The sequence below is a fragment of the Saccopteryx bilineata genome, chromosome 9, assembly GCF_036850765.1.
Source record: "Saccopteryx bilineata isolate mSacBil1 chromosome 9, mSacBil1_pri_phased_curated, whole genome shotgun sequence".
NCBI lineage: Eukaryota > Metazoa > Chordata > Mammalia > Chiroptera > Emballonuridae > Saccopteryx > Saccopteryx bilineata.
In genome coordinates, this window is record NC_089498.1 from 42508671 (window position 1) to 42525515 (window position 16845).

The 16845-nt window shown below is 45.6% G+C and overlaps 1 protein-coding gene across 2 annotated transcripts; it reads left to right on the forward strand.

Moving 5' to 3' along the window:
* Positions 1-2606: 2606 nt before the first annotated feature.
* On the forward strand, positions 2607-16323 carry COX6B1 (cytochrome c oxidase subunit 6B1). Of its 2 annotated transcripts, none has more exons than XM_066242747.1 (4): positions 2607-2742; positions 5057-5173; positions 8301-8401; positions 16144-16323. In XM_066242747.1, exons 2-4 carry the CDS (start codon positions 5068-5070, stop codon positions 16195-16197), a joined length of 261 nt encoding a protein of 86 aa, XP_066098844.1. In that variant the 5' UTR covers positions 2607-2742; positions 5057-5067; the 3' UTR covers positions 16198-16323. The 2 variants fall into 2 exon arrangements, with proteins under 2 accessions (XP_066098844.1, XP_066098845.1); XM_066242748.1 differs by lacking the exon at positions 16144-16323 and adding an exon at positions 15987-16055.
* Positions 16324-16845: the final 522 nt, after the last annotated feature.

Sequence of the window (16845 nt, forward strand, 5' to 3'; positions counted from 1 at the left end):
GTTTTTACAGAGATAAGGGTATATAAAAAGGTCCCAACTTGTGTAGGTCACTTGTAAGGACCTTCAGACACCAAGGTGGGGTTCTAGGCTAAGGAAGGGAAATTATCTAACTGGTGTTAATGTGGTAGGCAGTTAGGAGCCGACTAAGGACTATAGGCAAGGCACAGGTCACCAGGGCAGAAAGCCCCAGGTGCCTAGCAGCAGGCAAAACTAGGAAAACAGGGATCTAGCTCCAGGGTAAACTTTCCTCCACTAGTATATTGCTGGTCAAGAGAAAAAGACTCTCCCCTAAGCTTTCCTTCCCTGGCATGTTGCTAGTCATGCCGGTTAGACCACTTTAGCAGGGGAGTGAACAAGGGGGCCCGAGTATAGCCCTTAAGTACTCAGTCCTAGGGATAACATCTAGGCCACAATTGTGTTTCAGATCCATGCCCAGAAAAGTGATGCCGAGGTTGACCTCAAGATCAACTGCATTGACTAATGACACCCTGCCCTGGCACCAACCAATCGGTGAAGACCACAACCCTAAAAGGACACACCTGGAGAATTGATATTCTATTGAGATCTTCCCCTAGTAGCTCCCCTAAGATTTCCACCCTTCCCTGCCTGCTCTCCCTTCTAAGTACCCTTGCCCTTCCCCTGTCTCCTCCCCTTGCTCTTCTTCCCCCACTAGATGGGTTTTCCTTGCTTCTCTTTCTCCTAAGCTTTAAGGCAGTGGTTTTCAGCCTTTTTACACTTGGGGGCAGGTGAAATTAGAATTATTTTGGGAACCACTAAGGCAGAAATAACCCTATGCATAAGCAAGTTCAATTAAGATCACTGGATCTATAATCTTCATACAACATCAGGGTAGTTGACTCTTTAGCAGACCAGCACCCTGGTGGTTGAAAAAACACTGCTCTAAAGGACCCTATGAGACTTGCAACCAAGGGAGCAATGGACAGCAGCAGCTTGTCCTGGGCTAACCCCCTGAACCTGTCTCCAAGGCCCCTTTTCTTTACACTCTCAGTCTCTTCTGAGTGTGTATTCCTGCACCCCCAATAAATTATTCCTTTACTTGTTGCACTTTGTCTCTTCTCTCTTTCAAAAAGACAAGAATTGAGGTCTCGTCATTTTGTAACATTAACAGGGTCCCTCTGGCTGAGTGGACTGATTGGAGGACAGAAATAAAGCCAGAAGGCCAAGGAGTGGGCTATTACAATAGTCCAGCCTAGAGGAGCTGGTGGCTTTAACCAGATGTGACAGAAGATTCTGAGTATATTTTTAAAGACAGAGCCAACAGAATTTCTTTTCTTTTTTTTTCTTTTTCTTTTTTTGTGACAGAGAAAGAGAGACAGAGACAGACAGACAGGAAGGGAGAGAGATGAGAAGCATCCATTATTCCTTGTGGCACCTTAGTTTTTCATTGTCTGCTTTCTCATATGTGCCTTGACTGGGGGGGGGGGCTACAGCAGAGTGAGTGACCCTTTGCTCAAGCCAGCAACCTTTGGGCTCAAGCCAGTGACCCTCATGCTCAAGCTGGTGAGCCCAAGCTCAAGCTGGTGACTTTGGGGTTTTGACCCTGGGTCCTCTGTGTCCCAGTCCGACACTCTATCCACTGTGCCACCAAATGGCCAGGTCCACTATGGGTATGAGAGAAAGCTAGGCCTCGAGGACAAGTGTGTCCAGAAGAATAGAGTTGACATTTTTCCCAGATGGACCAATTTCTCCCAGACCCTTCACAGAACTAAGTTAATTCTTAACCCCTCTTCTCTCTGACTCTTCTCTGTGACACAGGACTGACTTCTGAGTCCTCAGCCACCCAGATCTTTCAAGGGTTTGGAGGTGGAGTCTGGGCATTCCTTTTTTTTATTTTTATTTTTTTACAGAGACAGAGAGAGAGTCAGAGAGAGGGACAGATAGGGACAGAGAGAGATGAGAAGCATCAATCATCAGTTTTTAGTTGTGACACCTTAGTTGTTCATTGATTGCTTTCTCATATGTGCCTTACCCGTGGGGCTACAGCAGACCGAGTAACCCCTTGCTCAACACAGCGACCCTGGGTCCAAGCTGGTGAGCTTTGCTCAAACCAGATGAGCCCGTGCTCAAGCTTGCGACCTTGGGGTCTCCAACCTGGGTCCTCCGCATCCCAGTCCGACGCTCTATTCACTGCGCCACCGCCTGGTCAGGCTGGGCATTCCTCTTAACATGACAAATGACCCTGGGAGAAATACTTGTTCCTTTTCAATAACCTAACAATTGACCCCCAAATACAATGAAAGTCAGGATTGTTGTCTGTTCAAGGATGCACCCCAACCCTTACAAAAGTACCTGATTCAATAAATAATACTTGCAAGAATAAGAGTACTTCCTCTTGGGTACTTCTCCAGGCCCACCACTCGAGCCAGACCAGGGACCCGGACAGAATTCCTTTCCTAGGTAAAGCCAGAGTAAGGATGAGAACCTGAACCTAGGTGGTGTCCCGAACCCCAGCTGGAAGTGCTTCCAAGTGATAGCAAGCTCATGATTGGACCTGGAATGATGATGAACAGCTATTTAGCCCAATAGATGATTGGAGTTCGTATAAATGGGCGTAACTTTAATGACCTCAGGGACCGCCTTCCTGAGGGCGCTCTAGCTGGGTGGCAAACTCACCTACTCCTCTCCCGGCTTCCTGTCCGCCTTAATTCCGTTTCCGGTCAGACTGATGCGTCTTTGCTGAGGGTCACATTGAGCTGCGAACCGCTTCAGGGGTGTCTTGAGGTGAGTGTCGAGGATTCGGGAACCCGAGATCCCACCTTGGGGGACTAAGAAACTGGACCCAGGTTCCTTGAGAACGAGGTGAGGTTTCCAGCCGTCGGCGTTCGGCTGCCCTGGGCCCTGGGGTCCTGCTGTATTAGTAGTCATAGCGAACAGTTATTATTTTTTAATGCTGTGCAACATTCCAAGTGACTTATATTAATTCATTTATTCCTCCCCCAGTTCCTGTTGACAATGCGGCAACTGAGGCTCAGAGATAGCCAGAGACCATTATTTAGAGTTAGTAGTTTGGACTGCGGTGCCCTTAATCATCGGGCCGCAGGCGTGGCTCCCCGCAGCTTGCCCGGGCCGCAGCCTAGCTTCCTGGTGTGTGGCCCCTCCGCTCCCCCTTGGACATTGGAGGACCCGCAGTGTCATCCCGATCCACCCTTACACACAGATAGCGGTTCAAGATCTTGCCCCAAATCACTGTTCCGACCGCGTCAGTGCCCCAGCTGCTGGTATTCTGTAACCCCCAGCCCCCATCCTTCCACTCACTCCCCCACCCGCCCCCGACTACCCTGGTGTCCCAGGTCTCCACCACTACCTTGCGATTTAACACCGGCTTGCGCACCTCTGTGTAACCGGACTCCTCGAATTCTCTAGAATAGAGGCACTTTCAGATTCCCTGTTGAAAGATGTGTCACTTCATAAGAGACATTATAGTAGGGGTTTTTAACCCTAGGTCCACATAATCTATAAAATTCATAGGGATTTAGTACGCGGAACAGTGGGAATCACATCTGAATTTTTACTACTCTCTAATTGAAATATAGCATTTGCTTCAGTTAGGCATGGATACAACAACTTGAGGAGTATTAGCAACATCTGTGACTCTCTTTTATTATTTTTTATTTATTTATTTTTGTATTTTTCTGAAGTTGGAAGCGGGGAGGCAGTCAGACTCCCTTATGCGCCCAACGGGGATCCACCCGGCATGCCCACCAGGGGGCAATGCTCTGCCCATCTGGGGCGTTGCTCTGTTGCAACCAGAGCCACTCTAGCGCCTAAGGCAGAGGCCATGGAGCCATCCCCAGCGCCCGTGCCAACTTTGCTCCAATGGAGCCTTGGCTACGGGAGAGGAAGAGAGAGACAGAGAGGAAGGAGGGGAGGAGGGGTGGAGAAGCAGATGGGCGCTTCTCCTTTGTGCCCTGATTGAGAATTGAATAGGGACTTCTTTACGTAGGTCAGTGCTCTACCTCTGAGCCAACCGGATAGAGCCAACATCTGTAACTTTTTTTTCTTTTTTCTTTTCTTTCTTTTCTTTCTTTCTTTCTTTCCTTCGACAGAGAGAGGGACAGATAGGGACAGACAGGAAGGAGAAAGATGAGAAGCATCAGTTCTTTATAGGCACCTTAGTTCATTGATTGCTTTCTCGTATGTGCTTTGGGGGGGGGTGCCACAGCAGACCGAGTGACCCCTTGCTCAAGCCAGTGACCTTGGGCTCAAGCTGGTGAACCTTGCTCAAACCAGGTGAGCTGGCGCTCAAGCTGGCGACCTCAGAGTTTCGAACCTGGGTCCTCTGCGTTTCAGTCCAACACTCTATCCACTGCACCACCACCTGGTCAGGCTGTGACTTTTTTAATAATCAAAATCATAGTTCATCTTATATCACATTGTGGTTGCAAAGAGCTCAAAGTTTTCACTCATGATTACTTCAAAATTGTGGTAGTTAATAAATCCTCAACTATATATAACTGGTTTTCTTTGTGAGCCTGTGCAATTTTTAATGAATTTAAACATTTTCTGAGAAAGGAGTCAGTAGACCCCTGAAGAGTTCATGGCATCAAAGACATTAAGAATCTCTTGCATTGTATGTCATATCAGTGATTGAGTGCAGCTTCACCACTTGTATGCTGTATGACCTTGAGAAATCATTTAGACACTGGTTGTCTCTTGTCTCTGAAACAGTGATAGTAATGTCAATAGTTCTTACCTTTTATTAGACCGGCTGTAGGAGTAAAGCTATAGGAGTAGAGGAAAGCACCTGTGTGTAGTAAGCACTCAAGTGTTAGCTAATGTTATTTTGCGACAGATAAGGCCTGATTTTACCAAGGACTTGATCCTTCCTCCAGATCTTGCCGTGACTTTTACATTTAGATGTACAGATTTGCCCTGCCCTTCACCTCTTTGTGTGTATGTTAAGAGGGAAGGGATTGTGGCTTATTTACACCCAGCCCATCTTTGTATCTGTGCTCCTCCCACCCCTGGGTGGGCTGACTTGCCAAGGTTCAGGCTCCATAGAACCCCTGCAAACACCCCCTCTCTTTTCCTCCAGGAGTCAGCAACATGGCAGAAGACATCAAGACCAAAATCAAGAACTACCAGACTGCCCCTTTTGACAGCCGCTTCCCCAACCAGAACCAGACCAGGAACTGCTGGCAGAACTATCTGGGTAAGCAGGGCGTGGTGGTGGTGGGGAATGCATAGCTTCTCCTGTTCCCACACCTGAAGTTGTTCACCTCTTGCCGTCTCGGGGACCCATATGCATCCCAGGCCTTTTTTTATTTTGGGACATCCCACCTCACAGGGCCTAGGTTACTTATCACCAACTGTGTCCAAGACCTGGGCCAGTGTCACAAACTTTGGTTCCTACAATGATTTCTTTTTTTAAAGATTTATTTGTGTGTGTGTGTGTGCTATAACATACATACAGGAAGTACAGAAAACAATGTACAGCCTACGTAAATAATTCCAAGGTGAAGCCCTGTGTTACTCTGACCATAACCTGGGTAAAAGTAGATATTGCTTGAACTCTGAACTCCCCTGCCTACTGCACCCCCCTGTATTGAACACAGCACCCTACTCTCCTCTGGAGATGTAAGCCCACTGACTTAAAGGCAATCATATTTTGGTTTTATCACCATGTTTAGGTTTGCCTCTTTGTGAACTTTATATACTGTATATATTTTCTTGTGCTTGGATTTTTTAATATAATAGTTCTGAAGATTATCTGCACTGTGACATACAGTTTGCTCATTTTTATTGCTGTGAAGGTTTCCATAGTTTATTCATGAACACTGGTTTCCACTTTAGGGCTCCTGTGAATGAATGATGCTGCTCTATACATTTTTTTTTTTTTTTTTACAGAGACAAAGAGTGAGTCAGAGAGAGGGATAGACAGGGACAGACAGACAGGAACGGAGAGAGATGAGAAGCATCAATCATTAGTTTTTCATTGCGCATTGCAACACCTTAGCTGTTCATTGATTGCTCTCTCATATGTGCCTTGACCGTGGGCCTCCAGCAGACCGAGCAACCCCTTGCTGGAGCCAGTGACATAGGGTTCAAGCTGGTGGGCTCTTGCTCAAACAAGATGAGCCAACGCTCAAGCTGGCGACCTTGGGGTCTCGAACCTGGGTCCTCTGCATCCCAGTCCAATGCTCTATCCACTGCGCCACCGCCTGGTCAGGCTATACATTTTTATATATGTAATTTGATGTCCATGAGAATGCTTTTCTGTCTAAGGAATATGCCCAGAAGTGGAATACCTGGATTAATGTTTTTTAAATTAGTTGCCTACTTTTAATAATTAAAAGTAATCTGTAAAACCGATTATTCCTCTCCTGCCTTTCACTCTCGAATTCCAACATCTTAGCATCAAGATTATCTTCCCCCTGCCCCTGGCCGGATAGCTCCTTGGTTGGAGCATCAGCCCAAAGTGCAGAGGTTGCCGGTTCGATCCCGGGTCAGGGCACATACAGGAACAGATCAAAGTTCCTATCTCACTCTCCCTTCCTCTCTGGCTAAAATCAATAAATAAAAAAAAAGAAATCATTTTAAAAAAAGACTGTCTTCTCTTTCCCTTGCCCTGGCTCTGGATTTCCATGATCCCTACACGTGCCCTTCATGTTGCCCTATCAGTCCTCACCTCAGAGTTTTCAGGTTGTATAGCAGTTCTCTAGGGGTTGCAAAGTCAATTTAGTGAGGTATAGCTAGCTTTTTTTTTTTTTTTTTTTTTTTTAAAGAGAGGAGGGGAGATAGACTCCTTCATGTGCCCTGACCAGGATCTACCGGGCAGCCCCTATCAGGGGCCAGTGCTTGAATCGACCGAGCTATTTTTAGCAGCTAAGGCTGATATACTGGGACCAAAAGAGCCATTTTCAGCACCCAGGCCAATGCTCAACCCAATTGAGCCAATGGATGCAGAGGAGAAGAGGAAGGGAAGGGGGAGAGGAAAGGGGAGAGAAGCACATGGTCGCTTCTCTTGTGTGCCTGGACCAGAAATTGAATCTGGGACATCTGTACACCAGGCAGACCCTCTGTCCACTGCGCCAAGCAGCCAGGGCCTATCTGTGAGTTTTATTAAAAAACGTGTCCTAGGCAGGCGTGGAGTGGTTACGGGGGGTGGGGGGGAGGGGAGGAGGGAGTGGGGGAGGGGGAGGGGTACAAAGAAAACTGGATGGAGGGTGACGGAGGATGATCTCTCTTTGGGTGATGGGTATGCAACAGAACTAAATGACAAGATAACCTGGAAATGTTTTCTTTGAATATATGTACCCTGATTTATTGATGTCACCCCATGAAAATAAAAATTTATTTATATAAAAAAAAATTAACAAAAAAAATGTGTCCTAGGCCCTGTCCAGTTAGCTCTGTTGGTTAAGAGCATTGTTTGGAAACGACAAGGTGTTGCAGGTTCAATCCCAGGTCAGGGCACACATGGGAAGCAACCAATATAATGCACGACTGAGTGGAACAACAAATAAATGCTTTTCTTCTCTCTCTCTCTCTCTCTCATGCTCTGTCTCTATTAATGAATTTAAAAAAAATCCAAAAACATTAAGCCCTGGCCTGATAGCTCAGTTGCTTGAAGCATTGTCCTGGAACATGGAGGTTGCCGGTTCAGCTCCCCAGTCAGGGCACATACAGGAACAGCTTGATGTTCCTGTCTCTCCTGCTTCTCTCAAAAAAAAAAAAAAAAGATGTTCTGCCCAGTGGTCCCCAACCCCCGGGCCACGGACCGGTACCGGTCCGCAGAGAAAGAATAAACAACTTACATTATTTGTTTTATTTATATTTAAGTCTGAATGATGTTTTATTTTTAAAAAATGACCAGATTCCCTCTTTTACATCTAAGACTCACTCTTTTTTATTTTATTTTATTTATTCATTTTTAGAGAGGAGAGAGAGACAGAGAGGGAGAGAGAGGAGAGAGAGACAGAGAGAGAGAAGGGGGGAGGAGCTGGAAGCATCAACTCCCGTATGTGCCTTCACCAGGCAAGCCAGGGTTTCGAACCGGCGACCTCAGCATTCCAGGTCAACGCTTTATCCACTGCGCCACCACAGGTCAGGCTAAGACTCACTCTTGATGCTTGTCTCGTAAGTTCGACAATTACATTTAAAAATACCACAGTTTTTACACTGGTTGCATAATTTTATTCTGTGCATTTATCCGTCCCACCCTAAAGGCCTGTCCATGAAAATATTTTCTGACATTAAACCGGTCCGTGGCCCAAAAAAGGTTGGGGACCACTGTTCTAGCCCTTTGTCTGGGCTGAGCCTGCCTTCCTTTTTTTCAGACTTCCACCGCTGTGAGAAGGCAATGACTGCTAAAAGGGGTGATGTCTCTGTGTGCGAATGGTACCGACGTGTGTACAAGTCCCTTTGCCCCATATCCTGGGTAAGTGACTCCTACTGGGGCCGTTGGGGTGCTGGGGTGGGGTCTTAGGAGAGGGGAATTTGGTGACTTGGTGGGTGCTCAGCTGGGAGAAACAGAGGGAAGATGGCATCACACTTTCCATGGGACTTGACCTTTTCTTCCTAGAATTGCTTCCTTTTCCTTTTCCTTTTTTTTTTTTTTTTTTTTTTTTTCGTATTTTCTGAAGCTGGAAACGGGGAGAGACAGTCAGACTCCCGCATGTGCCCAACCGGGATCCACCCGGCACACCCACCAGGTGGCGATGCTCTGTTGTGACCAGAGCCACTCTAGCGCCTGAGGCAGAGGTCATGGAGCCATCCCCAGCACCCAGGCCATCTTTGCTCCAATGGAGCCTTGCGGAGGGGAAGAGAGAGACAGAGAGGAAGGAGAGGGGAAGGGGTAGAGAAGCAGATGGGCGCCTCTCCTGTGTGCCCTGGCCGGGAATCGAACCTGGGACTTCTGCACGCCAGGCTGACGCTCCACCACTGAGCCAACCGGCCAGGCCCCCTTTCCTTCTTTCACCAATACTCTCAACAACTTTGGGCTCACAGCCAAGGTGACCACGGCTCTCTTGCTGAATACGTCTCACTTATGCACTCTACAGATTATAACTCAGTACTGCATCCCTGAACCTGTGGAGTTCACCATCTTGTGCAATCCTTTCATTTTTTTATTATGAACATTTTCAAATATACACAAAAGTACCATATTTCCCCATGTATAAGACACGCCTTAATTTTGAGGCCCAAAATTTGGGGAAAAAATGGATTACATAAAGTTACTGAACTCGTTTTATTCATCATAAAATACATACATATTCTCATCTGCATGAAAAAGCAGGAAATGCAAGTAAAATATCTACAACCACTATATAAGACACACCCAGTTTTTAGACCCCAAATTTTTTGAAAAGGGGTGTGTCTTATACATGGGGAAATACGGTAGGCCTGACCTGTGGTGGCGCAGTGGATAGTGTTGACCTGGAACGCTGAGATCACTGGTTCAAAGCCCCGGGCTTCCCCGGTCAAGGCACATATGGAAGTGATGTTTCCTGCTCCTCCCCCCTTTCTTTCTCTTGCTCTTTCTTTCTAAAATGAATAAAGAAAGTCTTAAAAAAATGATAAAAATAAAAGAATAATTATGCTCATTATCCATGTTGAATAATATCAAAATTTTTCTAAATTTTCATCCTGTCCCTTTTCTTTTTCTTCTTTCCTTTGCTGAAGGTTTTGTTTGTTTGGTTAAGCAAGAGAGAGAGATAGAGACAAGGGAGAGGGATGAGAAGTATCAACTCATAGTTGCGGCACCTTAGTTGTTCCTTGATTGCTCTCAAATGTGCCTTGACTGGGCTGCTCCAGCAGTCAGTGATGCCTTGCTTAAGCCAGCAACCTCGGGTTCCGAACCTGGGACATCAGAGCCCCAGGTTGATGCTATCCGCTGCGCCACCACCAGTCGGGCTGCTGAAGTATTTTGAAGTCAATCCCACACATGTCATTTTACCCCTGTCTGCTTCTGTGTACATCTCTAAAATATATGGACACAAGTCCTTTTAGCCTGATCTAACCAGACTTTTTGTCACCACTTAATATTTTCTGCTCCTTTTTTAATAAAGATTTTTTTTTCTCTGAAGTGAGAAGCGGGAAGCAGAGCGACATACAGACTCCCACATGCGCCCGACTGGGATCCACCTGGCAATCCCACTAGGGGGCGATGCTCTGTCTATCTGGGGTGTTGCTCCCTTGCAACCAGAGCCATTCTAGCACCTGAAGTGGAGGCCATGGAGCCATCCTCAGCGCCCAGGCCAACATCGCTCCAATGGAGCCTTGACTGCAGGAGGGAAAGAGAGAGATAGATAGATAGAAAGGAGAGGGGGAAGGGTGGAGAAGCAGATAGCGCTTCTGTGTGCCCTGACTAGGAATCGAACCCAGGACATCCACATGCCGGGCTGACGCTCTACTACTGAGCCAAATGACCAGGGCAATAAAGAGTTTTTATTATACGTTACCCTGTTTTATCAAATCGAAGACCCTATCAGCTGCAAGAAACCTTGAGAGATGTTTAGATCTTTTAAATGCCGGATATGAATGTAGCGAGCATAATAATTTCAGAGATGTTAAAATGAAAATACCATTTGTCTTAGAATCAAAATATTACTATTGCAAAAGTAATAGTGCTCATTTAAAAAAACAAATGTGCCTGACCTGTGGTTGCACAGTTGGTAAAGTGTCAACCTGGAACGCTGAGGTCGCCAGTTCGAAACCCTGGGCTTGTCCAGTTCAGGCACATAACAAGAAGCAACTGCTATGAGGTGATGCTTCCTGCTTCTCCCCCACTTTCTCTCTCTCTCTCCCCCCCAAATCAGTAAATAAAATCTAAATAAAAAAAACAACAAATGTGAACAGAGCAGTAAAATAAAAAGTAGAAGCCTTCTTGTGTTCCCCAACCCCCCCCCCCCCCCCAGGTAACTACTATTAACTGATTCCCTTTTCTCTATAAATTTATTATACGTAAGCCTGTGGTGCTTTGTGTGTATGAATGGTTCATACTGCATATTCTGTTCTGTGACTTGCTTCAGCTTAGAAGCTGTCTTGGAATTTTGTTTATGGTACTGCCTTGTTCATTTTAATAATTTACAGGTGCTTTTATTTAACTGACCCCCTTTTTGATGGAGATTATGTTTTACTTTTCTAGTATTTTAAGCATCCTTGATGTACATCTTTGGAGCTTATTTTTGGAGAACAAATTGCCTTAATGGTACTCTTCCTCAGCGCACTTGCTTTTCCTCTTACCTCTTTGGCCACACTGTCTCGTGTCTGAGTACCCTGGATTTCGTCATAACCCTGGGTGATCATGGTTAACACGATGTGTTGGTCTAGCATCCCACCTCAAGCCTCAGGGCCTGCATTGGGTGCGTGCTGGACCGGGTGTTAGGATCATGCTCTTGACCCAGATGCTCCCCACACCCCAGTCTCTAGGACCTGGGCCTGTCCTTCCCTGGGGAGCATCAGATTGTGTGGTTCCTAGCTCAGGTACTCCCTGTGTCTGCCCTGTTAGGGTTGGACATAAATGTACTCTGCACAGGTCCCTTTATACCCACAGCCCTGGCTTCTTTATTTCAAAAACTTGATGAAGTAAAGAAGTGTTTTGTTATTGCTGCTGGGTCCTTTTTTTTTTTTTTTTTTTTTTTTTTAAAAAGCAATATAATCAATTCACAGAAACTTAAAAAATAGTGGAAGGGAAAGATAAATGTTTCTCATCCTCCTCACTTCTCCAATAACATTGTCACATCTTCCAAGTGTTTTCTGTGTGGATTTTTTTTTAAACTTCAGCTTTAATAATTTTTATTCTTTTTTTTCTTTTTTTTACTGAGACAGAGAGAGAGTCAGAGAGAGGGATAGATAGGGACAGACAGACAGGAATGGAGAGAGATGAGAAGCATCAGTCATTAGTTTTTCTTTGCAACACCTTAGTTGTTCATTGATTGCTTTCTCATATGTGCTTTGACGGGGGGGGGGGGCTACAGCAGATGGAGTAACCCCTTGCTGGAGCCAGCGACCTTGGGTTCAAGCTGGTGGGATTTTGCTCAAACCAGATGAGCCCGCGCTCAAGCTGGCGACCTCGGAGTCTCGGACCTGGGTCCTCGGCATCCCAGTCCGACACTCTATCCACTGTACCTCCGCCTGGTCAGACTCTGTGGATTTTAGTCTCTTATCTCAGTTTGTATATTTTGGGAGGAGTGGGGGCAGGAGTGTAGTGTCGGGGACCAGGTCCAGTCCTGAGTGAGAACAGTGGGGGGTGAAGAAATAAACACAGACAAATTGGGATCTGGCGGTCTCTGTAGGTGATGACCTACAAGAGCTCCAATATTTGCAGTCAGCTTTATTTTATAATGCAGAGAACAAAGCGGTTTGCTAGAGACTGGGGTGTGAGGTATTACCTGGAACTTTAGCAAGGAATTCTTTGATACAGAGTCATGCATAACATCTTAACTAGCAGTTCCTCAACAAAGGGTAAGAGGAAGGGAATATAGATTATCTTTAGCAACTCAAGCAAACAAAAAATATAAAAAAGGGCTGCAAGGACTTTGTCAGCTTATAGCCTGTCTCCCACAGTATAGCACTTTTTCTGTAGGAGTGTTTAAGACGTTTTTTCCCAACTCTTTTTTACTTTCTGGTTTAAAAAAATCTTTAGTTGCCTAACCAGGCGGTGGCACAGTGGATAGAGTGTCAGACTGGGATGCAGAGGACCCAGGTTCAAGACCCCAAGGTCACCATCTTGAGCGCGGGCTCACCTGGTTTGAACAAAAGCCCACCAGCTTGGACCCAAGGTCGCTGGCCCGAGCAAAGGGTTACCCAGTCTGCTGAAGGCCCACGGTCAAGGCACATAGGAGAAAGCAATCAATGAACAACTAAGGTGTTGCAATGCGCAAAGAAAAATTAATGATTGGTGCTTCTCATCTATCTGTCCCTGTCTATCCCTCTCTCTTTCTGTCTCTGTAAAAAAGTAAAATAAAACTTGTTTTTTAAAAAAAAAATCTTTAGTTTATGCCCTGGCTGGATAGTTTAGTTGGTTAGGGCACCCTCCCAATATGCAAGGTTGCAGGTTTGATCCCCAGTCAGGTCACATGCAGGAACAGATTGACGTCTCTGTTTTCACTCCCGTCCTCTCTCACATCAACTTTTTTTTTTTTTTAATTTTGTTTATTGATTTTAGATAGTAAAAAGAAAGATGGAGGCAGTGAAGGGGGGGAGAAGTGGGGAGCATCAACCAGTAGTAGGGGCTTCCCTTATGTGCCTTGACTGGGTAAGCCCTAGTTTTTTGGGGTTTTTTTTTTTGTATTTTTCTGAAACTGGAAACGGGGAGAGACAGTCAGACAGACTCCCGCATGCGCCCGACCAGGATCCACCTGGCACGCCCACGAGGGGGTGATGCTCTGCCCCTCCAGGGCGTCGCTGTGTTGCGACCAGAGCCACTCTAGTGCCTGGGGCAGAGGCCAAGGAGCCATCCCCAGTGCCCGGGCCATCCTTGCTCCAATGGAGCCTCGCTGTGGGAGGGGAAGAGAGAGACAGAGGAAGGAGAGGGGGAGGGGTGGAGAAGCAGATGGGTGCCTCTCCTGTGTGCCCTGGCCGGGAATCGAACCTGGGACTTCAGCACGCCAGGCCGACGCTCTACCACTGAGCCAACCGGCCAGGGCTTTTCACATCAACTTTTAAAAAATTTTTATTTCTTCATAGAAAATAGCATTGGCTTCAGAATGAGAGATTTGTATATACTGGAGGCAGTGAAAACCCCCAAATCACCCCTTCTGAGACCTAAAATTAACTTTCCTAGAATTTGGTATAAATCTTCCACTTCCTTTTCTGTGTGCTAATGGATGTGTGTGTGTAGGTGTGTTTTTATATACTTTTATATTACATAGATATGGATCATACTATAGGTACTGCTCTGAACTTCGCTTTTTTTTTTTACTTAACATGCATGGCATTCCGATTTTCATTTCAGGGCAGTATGTTCAATTATTGAGTAGCAATCAGGTTTAATAGTTAAAAAATATTCCCTTCCCCTTTGGCTGGACTCATTCTTTTTTTATTATTTTAAATGATAACTTGATATGCAAGATATTATTCCCCTCTAGTTGAAAATTTTCCTTAATTTCTTTTCCATGAAGAGGGATTATTGGACAAAAGGTGGTTTGCCAAGGGACCAGATCAGCCTGATCTTTTCATTTTAAAGGGGGTGAAGATACAAACCCAGCAACTAAGAAGTTCACACTTAAAGACCTGTGGACTATAGACAGTACAAGTCCAGTACGAGGGAATCCAGATAAATCCCAGACATGACAAGTTGTTTATCCCCAGGAAAATGCTGCTTAAAACAACAGAGACATGCTTGCTTTTTTACCTTGCAGTCTGGTCAAGAATGAAAAGGTTGATAGTGCTAAGTGTTAGTGGTTTTACAGAATGATCCAGTCATTTTCGAGATCAGTTTGGCAAGATATTTCACAAGGAAAAAAATCATATTTTAGATGTGGCATATTTTTCAAAAATAGAAAAAAATCATACTCAACATGCCTACAAAAATGTTTGTATACAAAGATGTACACTGCAGTTTTTTGTAATGGAGAACATTGAGAAAAACCCGAGTTAGGTAAATGATACATTTATCTTGATCTACAGGACAGAATACAGAAAGAGCTCTTGAGACTTGTGGAAAAAAGCAAGTTGCAGGACAGTATATATAGTATGGTCCAATTTGCGTGTGTTTGTGTGTGTATTTTTTAAAGTACAGGGTATTTGTGATACATATGTGTGTATAAATAAAATAGGCACATACACGGCACTTACTGTATGGGTAGCTGCATTGTAAGTATTTTATGGGATGAGGTATAGATACTATTATTAGTATCCTCATTTTATAGTATTGGAAACTGAGGCCTATGGTCACAGAAGTAATGAAGTGGATATTAAGCTTCAGTCTTCCCTATCCATGTTTTTATTCACTGCCTCTGCTATATAGCATATAAATTTGTGTGTGTGTGTGTGTGTGTGTAAAAATGAATATGCACCTGACCTATGGTGGCGCAGTGGATACAGTGTTGACCTGGAATGCTTAGGTTGCTGATTTGAAACCCTGGGCTTGCCTGGTCAGGGCATATATGGGAGTTGATGCTTCCTGCTCTTCCTCTCCTTCTCTCTTTCTCTTTCTCACTTCTCTCTAAAATGAATAAACTATTAAAAATATAAATAAAATAAAAATTTTTTTATAAATGAATATGCGTCTAACTGCCTAGAGGAGGGTCCATAAGGAACAAGGTGTTAATTTTGGGGAGTGTTAACAGTGTGATGCTATCAGCCTTTTCATCATGTTTTATGTGTATTCCTACATTTGTGATCATCCCTAGGATCCCATTATATTCCTTTCAGCACCTTTTTGCACTCAGTTGTATCTTAGAGATCCATGCATGCTGAAGCATAGATCAGCCTTACCTTTTTCTTTTCTTTTCTTTTCTTTTTTATTTTTATTTTACAGGGACAGAGAGAGGGATAGATAGGGACAGACAGACAGAAACTAGGAACGGAGAGAGATGAGAAGCATCAATCATCAGTTTTTCATTGCAACACCTTAGTTATTCATTGATTGCTTTCTCATATGTGCCTTGACCACGGGCCTTCAGCAGACCGAGTAACCCCTTGCTGGAGCCAGCGACCTTGGGTCCAAGCTGGTGAGCTTTCCTCAAACCAGATGAGCCCACGCTCATCTGGGTCTTCTGCATCCTAGCCTGACGCTTTATCCACTGCACTACCGCCTAGTCAGGCCAGCCTTACCTTTTTTCACAGCTGCCTAGTATTCCTTCTTTTCTCTATTCTGACAAACATCATTGAGTGTTGACTGGGGTTCCTGAATCACGGCACAGCCACTCTCCTGAAGCTCTGTACCTTACATATCTCCCCATGGACAGCCCTGCAGTGAGTCTGGGATTTTTCTGTGCATTACTGCCCCTCCCCCACAGCCCCTCAATGGTTCAGCTTGCATTAGCTCATTCAGGACAGTGATTCTTGTCTTTCAGGGTCACTTGGTGGTTCCCCAGCTCCTGGAACAGTGTAGGTACTCGGGTTGTTAACTGACTGAAGAAATGAACAGGTGGGCAGAGTGAGGAAGAGAAAGAAGTCTACCATCTGGTTTCCCCAAGGCGGAGGGGAGTAACACTGGCTGTCTTTCCACAGGTGTCAGCTTGGGATGACCGCCGGGCAGAAGGCACATTTCCTGGGAAGATCTGAACTTGCCTGCACCTCACTCGTCCTGTGTCCTCCATCCTTCTCCCAGGGAGCTGAAGGGGGACCTGGGTACACCCCACCCTAAGATCATGAATCATGGCTTAACTGTAATAAATATTTGTTGGAAAAGCTTAAGGCTGTGTAAATGTAAAAGAGCTGGATGATTGGGCAAGAAGCTGGGTTGGAAAAAGTACTGGACCATTAAGAGGGGCTCAAAGTGAGTATTTTTGTTTTGTTTTTAATTTTTGTTTTATCAAAATTAGACCACCTCAGCCCTGGGTTGGCTCAGTGGTAGAGCCTCGGCCTGGCGTGCGGGAGTCCCAGGTTCGATTCCCGGCCAGAGCACACAGGAGAAGCTCCCATCTGCTTCTCCACCCCTCCCCCTCTCCTTCCTCTCTGTCTCTCTCTTCCCCTCCCGCAGCCAAGGCTCCATTGGAGCAAAGTCTGCCCGGGCGCTGAGGATGGCTCTGTGGCCTCTGCCTCAGGCGCTAGAATGGCTCTGGTTACAGCTGAGCGATGCCCCAGATAGGCAGAGCATCGCCCCCTGGTGGGCATGCCGGGTGGATCCCGGTCAGGCGCATGCGGGAGTCTGTTTGACTGCCTCCCCATTTCCAACTTCAGAAAAATACAAAAAAAAAAAAAAAAAAATTA